This window comes from Phasianus colchicus, chromosome 1 (assembly GCF_987193195.1).
Source record: "Phasianus colchicus chromosome 1, bPhaCol1.hap1.1, whole genome shotgun sequence".
Classification (NCBI taxonomy): domain Eukaryota; kingdom Metazoa; phylum Chordata; class Aves; order Galliformes; family Phasianidae; genus Phasianus; species Phasianus colchicus.
Genome location: NC_143436.1, coordinates 167,903,018 through 167,912,525, shown reverse-complemented (window position 1 = coordinate 167,912,525; position 9,508 = coordinate 167,903,018). Strand labels below are relative to the sequence as shown.

General features: G+C 41.1%; 1 protein-coding gene across 2 annotated transcripts in view; it reads left to right on the top strand.

Annotated features, from left to right (window-relative positions):
* Window positions 1-494: 494 nt before the first annotated feature.
* Window positions 495-9,508, top strand: part of EPSTI1 (epithelial stromal interaction 1) — a 51,636-nt gene continuing 42,622 nt past the window's right edge. The window contains exons 1-3 of one of the 2 annotated variants that reach the window (XM_090131386.1): window positions 495-513; window positions 3,808-3,933; window positions 4,183-4,301. In XM_090131386.1, coding sequence (XP_089987512.1) covers window positions 3,838-3,933; window positions 4,183-4,301 — 215 coding nt within the window. In that variant the 5' untranslated portion in view covers window positions 495-513; window positions 3,808-3,837. Of the gene's footprint in view, window positions 514-3,708; window positions 3,934-4,182; window positions 4,302-9,508 lie in introns of those variants that run through there. The other variant, XM_031615839.2, reaches the window with a different exon arrangement.

Below are 9,508 nucleotides of genomic sequence, written 5' to 3'. Positions count from 1 at the left end.
TGTCACTCATCAGAGACAGACTGGGAAGTGACCACTATTCCCACTTATTCACAGTTAATTGGCTGATTTTGCTAATGATGTTGTATAAGGATTGTTCTACTGTTAGAAGATTGATCTACCGTTTGAAGAAGACTAAAGTATCCTGTTTCTTCTAGAACCCAGAAAGCTCAGTAAGTGGAGGATGGTCATTCATCTGTAAATGCTGTGTGGCCAGTAGACTTGGCCTCTGTATATCTCCCATGGGCAGGATGGGCAAAGTGAGAATCTGAAAGAACCAAAAAACAGCAGATGTGACAGAAAGGAAAAGCTACTCTCTCTCTGTACCTATTGGAGTTTGTTACTCTACTGAAATAATAAAGTGAGAACCTCTTGCAACACCTGTACACACAAGCTGAGGCATGGAGAGTGAACTGTATGAGGAGCGGCCCAGGCCTGCCTTGTCCTAGACACAGCTGCTTTCAGCCAGCTTCACAGTGGACCTACTACAGGACACAGTTGAGCCCATCAGCCAAGGTGGTCATATGTCTGGGAAAACATATTACAAACCTGAAAAAAAAAAAGGGGGGGGGGGGGGGGAGGAGGGAGAGGAGGGGAGAGGAAACACAGAGAAAATGAGGGAACAGAGATAGAGAGGAAAAGAAAATACGAGGGAACAACATGGTTAGTGCTTCATGATGGATCAGGTGCAATCCTGAAAGGACTGAGAGTAAGCCTGTACTAGAGAAGGTAATTCCCAGAGGGAGTGCAATATGCGAATGAGCCCACATCAAAGCATACACACCCCTAAAGGGATTGCAGCCTATGGAAGATGCAGAAGGGAACATAGAAAACTTGTGAGAAACACAAACTGCTATAAACAGACCCTGACCTCTTCTCTCACTGAATGCACTAGATGTTACCTGCAGTAATAAGGAATGTGGAGAGGTGTCCAGCACAAAGGATTAAGTAGAGACTAGAACAGGGGACAAGAGGACTGTGGAAGTTGGAGGAAAAGTGTTTTCTCAAAGTGCTTAAATGTTTTTCTTGGTTTTCCAGTACCCAAATTAGTAATTAAATACTGATGGTAATTAACAACAAATTAAGTTAAATTCCCCAAGTCAACTCCGTTTTGACTGCAACAATAGCTGATAAGTGTTTCATCTGTCTTTACTTTGACAAATGATTGTTCTCCTTTTCCTATTCTCTCCTCTGTCCCATTGGCAGGGAGGAATTGAGCCACCATCCTTGCCCAATACACTGCAGCATCTGACCCAATTAGGGGCATCAGACACCTATAAACATAAAGAGTGGAATGTAATAGTATTTGTTGTGTCTAGAAAAATGTACATGCTCTGTTAAAATTCGTACAGAGGATCTGGGAAGGGTTGAGATTTGGTGACAGGCTACAGGTTTTAGGCATTCTGATATTCAGGAAGCATGGACTCTTTAGCATCTATTTAGTATCTATAGTGCTAAATAAAATAAAGCTAGAGTGATACTTTGTCCTAAGTCCAGCTATCAAGGACTTGCTCATATGTAGCCTTGTAAGTTTAGCCCCCATTAGGCTAGAAGGAGCCTACTGGAGTCAGTAGTTCATACTGGAGTTTGTACTCCAGCTTTAGGTGTCCTGAGAGCCCCAGGTGATACTGCTGTGACCCTAAAACTTTCTTTAGAGAGATGTTTCATCTTAGTATGTCTGAAATAACATGAGGGATGTATTGTGACCCATTAAATGTTGTGTTCAAGTAGCATGAGGATGAAGAGGCAACTGACTCGTGTTTGAGATGCTGGTGGGATAGTGTTGGAGGACTGTGTGGGATGGAGAAATCTAAACCTGGTACCATCATATTTATACAGACTTTCTGGGAGTTGTGTTGGTCTGAACCATCCTCAGAGTCAGAGCTAGTTTGGGTAGTCCAATATAGAAAGTATAAACTTCCAGTGAAACAATGTGAGCAATTTTGTTTCTAGCACTTGGGTTCATTTTATGTCCCTTGCTTTTTGAGCAATATACATGTAACCTGTTTAGATTCTGTAATTATTGCTTGCGGCCAAAACTTTCTTAATTTCAGCAAGAAACAGTTACTAGATCTGAATTTTACATAACAATGTGGGACAGAAGATTCAGCAGCAGTGTGCATTAATTATAATCAATTTTGGTAATTAAATTTGTGTTGTTAAGACATAAATCTGCATGGATTAAGAAGAATCCAGATGTTAGAGCTGGATTTTTACTAACTAGGATGCATGTAGTCACAGCTGTTATCCCACAAATCTTTGCAGTCCTCAGACATGACTTTCCTCAGACATGACTTTCCAAACATTTGCTCTGCACCTCTTGTGGTTACTCCAAAGTCCTACACAGGGACTTTGCCTGATGCTTATTTCCACTTGCCAGTAAATATATAAGGAGGGGAACCTGGGAACCTGGGTTAAGAGATCCTCCTCAGGGCATGCATTTAGCTGTAACTGGCAGCACACATGAAGCAAAATAAGCAAGTCTTCAGCCTCCTGACAACCTGAACACTTTCCTGTACAACTAGGGGGATAATTCAGGTTTTCAGCTGCCTTACAACTAGTTTCCCAGTCACTATCCAGGCTGAAATATTTGTGTTCTCTGAAGAGATCTGAAAAGAATAAATCCACACAACTATTCTGAGGCTATGAAGCTCTTTGCTCTTATAGCAATTCCTGAAGTCATCTGGCAGAAGAGACACACTTTCCCAGACCAGTGTGGAACATCTTGAAACAAGAAACCTTGTTGGCTGTTGGCAATGATAGAAGTCTCACAGCTAAGACCCAGCAATGTTTTACAGATCAGACATGCCTGTCTACAATATACAGCTTTTAACAACGTGGAGAAAGAAGGACTGTGCCCTCCTCTGGCCTCTCAGTTTCCAAAGCAGGACAGGCTGTGTGAGCAACCGTGGTAAATAACCCAGGCACGTGTAAGAGCGACTAGCATCTATCCCCACATCTGTGCCAGCTCTGTGACTCACTGTGTGGCATTTTATCTTGCTACTCTGTAAGCATGTGTGACCTGTAAGACCTTGACAGTTTGGGCAGATAGAAAATCTGGTCACACAGAACCTGTTGTTTTAGTGCAGCTTGAGGTCAAAAAGTGACAGCATCTGCATGTATGGAACTGGATTACCTTAACTCCGTTGCATAAAGTTGCATTAGTTTGATTTTCTTGGGTTAGGAGCTGCCAAACATCTTTATTTTATTTTATTTTTATTAGGATTAGTTCTAGTTTTCACCAGCACTTCAGATTCCACCGTACCTCATCTGATTCATACAACAGAGTTCTAACAGAATCTGCATTTTGCCTAAAAGGATTGTATATTTGTTCTTATTTCATGGCTTATAATTAGGAAAACTAAAGTAAAATCTTCTGACTAAGCAGAACTGAAAGACAGCACTGGAGTCTTGTACAATCATTGCCTTAGGATTTATCAGTTAGTTTTTAGTTTCACTTTCATCTTCCTACATAAACTCCTGCAAAATTTAAGTCAACAAAAAACCTAGGGAATTTGAAGTGCTGGGGTAAAAAAAAATTGCTGTAAATATGGCTATCAACCAGACTTCCCCTTACTTATGATGAAACAGTCTATTAGAAGATTGCACAGAATCTTACTTTTCTGTTTTATTTGCACAAATCAGTTTTTCAGTCAGTCAGTGGCTCCACCTCTAGGCTTACACAGTGCCGTGGTTTAGATGATGGAATCGACATTCAGCTGGAGGATCATGCAGAAAGTCCATCTAGGGGTGGGACTTATGAGGAATTGAAACTAAAATAAAGGAACTCAGTTTAGATCTTTTCCCTAGCCTCAGTTGCAGTCCTCCTTTCTGACAAGGATGTCTGGAGTCAGAGGGTGGATGGAAGGCAGGTCATATGGGACAGCAGGAGGTACAGGACGACGGCCACTTCCAGCACCCCATTTAGGACAAGAGGTAATGATCTTAAATTGCACCAGGGGAGGTTAAAGTTTAATATTAGGAAAAAAAATCTTCTCAGCAAGAGGTATTGGCACAAGTTGCCCAGGGAGGTGGTGGAATCAGCATCTCTGGAGATGCTGAGGTGATGCTGATGTGACACTGAGGGACATGGTTTAGTGGGCATGGAGATGATGGATTAATGGTTAGACTAGATGATCTTAGTGGTCTTTTCCAACCTTAATGATTCTATGATTTCCCCCTCAGGGTTACCTCAGGGATAATAGCAATCAAACAGAGGAGGCTGGAAATTCCCAGCAGCTGATGAGGTCTGGAGGAGAGCAAAGGATCCAACCGTCAACTTACCAACAACAGCAAGAGCAGCAGTAAGTAGAAAGGAACCTAACTGATACAGAGGTTTGCCACCCTTGGGTGCCTGTTCTCCTCCTTACTCAAAGTGTACACCTGTAAATATAGAAATTCTTTATAGAGAGCCTGTGAAAGGGACTGAGCACATAAGCAACATGTTCTGCAGCTCTTGGAGAAGCCCACTTATGAGCAATGCTTTCTAAATGGGACCTGAGATCTTCTAACAGGTTTTGTGATAGTATGTTTTACCCCTGGGGCTGCTTGAATGCGATGTGTGTGCTGATAGCATTGGCAATACACGTAACAGCAGCAGCTGGTTCTGTACATTTGATATTGCTGTACACGGCATCTGTTTCTTGGAATCTTTTTCTAACCAGAATTTCAAATCCGGTTTTACCTCCCTGTTTTCTCTCTACTAATATTTCATCCTGGAAGTCTCAAAATACTTCTTTTTGGCTGAGGAGATGAATGTAGGCTCTGTTCCAGCACTGATCTGAATGCAATCCAGCATACAGAACAGCTTCTCTTCTAACAACTTCATGCTGACAAAAGTAAAACCAAAGCTTCATTTCAAGTTTTACTGGCATCTGTGTTCTGTCCATCTCTTTTGTGTGTGTGACAATCTCTGATACCTAGTACAAGCACTAATTTACAGACATAGTACAGAATAGAAATTGTCAGTACCATGTGTACTTTGTGAACATGTACTTAGCCAACTAAAAGTAATTATTTACAGTTCTTTTTCCCCAAACAGCTTTTTCTAAGCTGTTAGTAACCATGCGTGTAGTGCTATTATTATGCACTGAGTTTGCTTTGCTTGCTTTTTCCCCCCGTCTTTCAAAGTGCAGCTGATGGAAGCTGGCTCCACCTTCTAAAAGCTATTTCAGTTTCCTTTCCTGTCTTTCTCGAAGAAAAAGGTGGAGCCAAGCTTTTCAAGAGCTGTCTGCCTGCTGATCATAAGCTTCAATCAGAAGCTTTCCATGGTAACCTGTGGTGGTTTTCTGGGTAGTAATGATACATAGACGATTAAGAGCTAAGCTGCTATGAAATTCTTGGGCATTTTAACACATCACTTTCAGCAAGCAAGCCACCTTTCCTGAATTACAGCCTATATTTATTTTGTGCCACTGCCAAGCATGAAAGTTTCTGTCTTGCCTTCCTTCACACTGCTGTATATCCACAGTACAGTGAGAGCACCTTAGCTACTAGTCCTATGTTTTCTTTCTTTTCTTCTGTCTTTCCTTCCCTCCTCCCCCCCCCCCCCCCTTTCCTTTCTTATCTTCCTTTCATTCCTTTCATTCCTTTCATTTCTTCCTTCCTTCCTTCCTGTCCTCCTTTCTGTCTTTCTTTTTCCTAGGGGTGGTGAGTGGAAGTTTTCCCATGGGCATAACTGTTTTTGCCCAAAATTTGGTCTGGTGTACAACCCTTAGTTGTTAGTTAGATATGTGCTTAATCCTTTGGTTAGACTGAGCTCCCTGATAGATCAAATATATTCATATATATTTTGACCAAATGATGGACTCCTCTATAAAACCAGATAAGCTCTTGGGGAAGAATAATTAAAACCCCTATTTCCTGTTTTGTCTTTATATGATGCTTGCAGAGAGAAAACTGTTATGTATTTACTGTAAGGATTGCACAAATATTTTTCATTATATGATATGAAAGATTGTCTCTGTGTCTTCATAAGATGAAAGAATTCATTCTAAAACAGGAATGTACAAATCAAAGTCTGCAATAGTATGAAGGTAATGAGAAAGAGGAAGGAGAAAAAGGTGGGATCAGAGAGGAACCACTCAATACAAGAGGGAAACAAACACTTAAGAAAGTGAACAAGACTAGGATTTCTTATCTACTCTTGGGGAGAAGAGTAACAAATTGAGTGAAGGGACTAGAAAATAAGATCTATGAGGAGCAGCTATGGAGATTATTTAGTCTGGAGAAAAAGAGGCTGAGGGGAGGATCCATCAATCTCTACAGCTACCTGGAAGGAAGTGGCAGCAAAAAGGCTGTTGGTCTCTGTTCTCAGGTAACAAGTGAAAGGACACAAGGTAGTGTCCTCGAGTTGAGACAGGGGAGGTTTAGACTGGAAGTCAGGAAGAATTTCTGCATGGAGAGGGTGGTTAGGCATTGGAATGGGCTGCACAGTGTTGTGGTGCAATCCCTATCCCTGGGTGTATTTAAGAGGAATGGATGTGGCAGTAGGGGACATATGTGGTTTAGTAGTGGGATTTGGTAGCTCAAACAGGTATTTGGGTTTGATCTTGAAGGTCTATTCCAAGCTACGTGATTCTACAATTCTATGAATGAGTGAGAGGAAGCTGGATGAAATTAGAAGGTATTAGAAATGCTGAAGTTGACAAGGAGAGACCTCCACTCTTGAAACAAAAACTGTGGGGTGTCAGCAGAAAAGATCCTTCTAGCATTAATGTTGAAGGCTTTCTGAAATATGTGTAGTAGAGGAAACATGAGGGGCACAAGAAAAATAACTCTTTGCTAAGAAGTGACTCTATTCCAATTGATGCATTGCTCACTATTTTCTGGAAACAGCCAGGGTCTGGTTTTGTTGCCAAAAGAGGAGTCTGAGCCTCTGTTGAAGCTTGTGAGTGATTAGGTTGGGTGTGTTGTTTTCCATGAGATGTCTTGGGCTGTGCTTCAGAGTGATTGGAAGTGAGGAAACACCTTAGTTAGTGTGGGATTAAGTGATGTTTCATGAAAATTGGACTCATGAAATACATGTGGGACGTAGAATGTTATAGCCTTACCAAGGAACTGAGATTCAAATGACTCGTTCAAAAAAAGTGCAAGATGGGCAACTGGTATTAGATGGTAATTCTTCTCTTGCTTTAGAAAAGCCCTTGTATAATAAGCTCTTGTATTCGGCTGAAAAGTGATAATAAAGTGGTTCTAATTAAGTTATGAAAAATACTTGTTCAAATGAAAAATTGAAATGAAACTTTGCATGTTGGTTCCTCCAGTTCTGTATAGGATATGGTTTCAGGCTATGGAGAAAAAGAACACCATGATGACAAGTGCTTGAATCTGCTTATAATAATATGCTTGCATTTAAGTTACTTCACTTTGTCTGCTAAGTGCCATGAAATTAACTTGTAGAAAGTGGTTTCCCAAATTATCCCTGTTCATATCTATTCGGAAACAAATGTCTGCACTGAAGGAAAGGTAGAGGAAATTGGGGAAATTAGAGGCTGAACAATAGCTAGCATTTGAAAAAAAAAAAAAAAAAAAAAAATTGATGGTCTCTGCCCACATACAGGAACAGCATCCTGTCCTTGACATCTTTAAACCTGGAAATGATATCGGTTCTGGTAAAATATATTTATTAAAAAAAAAAATCAAATTCAAAGTAATAAAATGTGAAGATATATTGCCATACAGCTGCTAATAGCCCTTTATCCACCAATATGAAAGGAGAACTGTTACTAGAATGCTTGACTTGAAAAATTTTATTCTGTGACTGCAGAAGCCAAATCCATCAGAGCTTTCTTTCCTTCTCTTTATAATCTACATTGTGAATTAAAAAAAAAAAAAAAAAAATCTATAATGTAGTACTTCTCAATCTTTTGCTCATAGTGTGCCTGTCCTTAGCAGTTCTTTTGAAAAAATGTATTTTCTTTCACAATATGGAATTTCTTCTTGTAATAACTCAAAATTAGTCTACTAAGCTGGTGAAGGATTCTTCTCAAAATTCTTCTTTTACTCATTGGTGGGAGTTGTAGATGTATAATCTGAATTAGAAACAATTTGTTTAGAATTCATCACTGCATTTGCTGCATGGAAAAAATCTCCCTTTTCTAACTTTCTGGGTGAAGTACTAATCTTTGCAGCCTGGCAAGGCAATTCAGAGATGCCTGACTTTGGTGTCACAAGTAGCCAGCCTTATCTTCAGCCAAGTGTTCAAGGCTGAGGCCAAGTAAGAGAATAACTCCTCAGTAAGATTTGGAGCTTGCTATGCTCATCATATGTGCAGAGGAGTGAGAAAGGAAGTCCTTCTAACTTTATTAGAAGATGTTCTAGGAAGAGCTTAATTTGTGCCAGATTTGACATCCATCACTTGATGAAGAGTTGTGGTAAGAAAACTAACATGTGGTCAGGGGCAATAAATGGACAAGTATGGTACTGAAGGGGGAGAGAAAGAGAAAGAATATGATTCTGTGAATATTGTTGAAAAGAAAGTGGCAGAAGTGGAGGTGAGCATTCCACTGGCTTAGCTCTTAATCTTCTTCTGGTAGCATCTGACCTGCTCAGCTCTCCAGATATGCTGGCTAATAAAAGAAGTGGCACATGGACACTTCTGCTGTGGTTTGCTCATCTTGGCGTTGATGTTGCCAAGTCCAGTGCCTGGCCTGTTTTAGTAGGGATACTCTGTGTTTTGGATTTCCAGGTGCTTCAGCTGGCTCTGGCATGCTTGCCACAATCCTGGCACTGCACTGCACTAAGGCAGCTGAACGGATTTGGGATCTGCAGATGGCATAAACAGAATCCAACTTCATGAACTTTTGGGGCCCCAGTGCTCTCTTTTCTATTTATGTGGGTTGGAAATGACCTTCAAGATTCCCAAGTCCAACCATCAGCCTGACCTACTTAATCCCATCACTAAGCCACATCCCTTACTGCCATCTCTTAAATACATCTAGGGATAGAGCTGCACCATCTCCCTGGGCAGCCTGTTCTAATGCTTGACCACTCTCTCAGAGAAGAAATTCTTCAGAATGTCCAATCTAAGCCACACCTGGAGCAATATGAGGCTACTGCCTCACATCTTATAACTTGTTTCCTGAGAACAGGGTTGAACAGCTTCTTCACTGCCAGCTCCTTTCAGATAATTGTAGAAAGCAATGAGATCTTACCTCAGCCTCCTCCAGACTAAACATCTTCAGTTTCCTCAGCTGCTCCTTATAGATCTTGTTTCCCAGTCTCCTCATGCGATTCACTGCTCAGCCTCACAGTCACAACAGCCTATCTCCGTTGTTTTAATCTGCTCACAAGTGTATGCACACAACAAAGCTGTGCTGCAAGCCAAGTCTAAGCTGAGAACTACCCTTTGGCTGCCTGGTCTGATCCATTGCTGTGACAATTTCCTTGCAGCTTCAGAAGGTGGCTGAGATCGTCTTGCAGCACTGATGGGTTTGCTGCACCAAATGGTTGATGGGTGAAGCACCTGCCGTTCTTCCTGCAATGCTGTCACATGCCAAGCCCAAAGCAA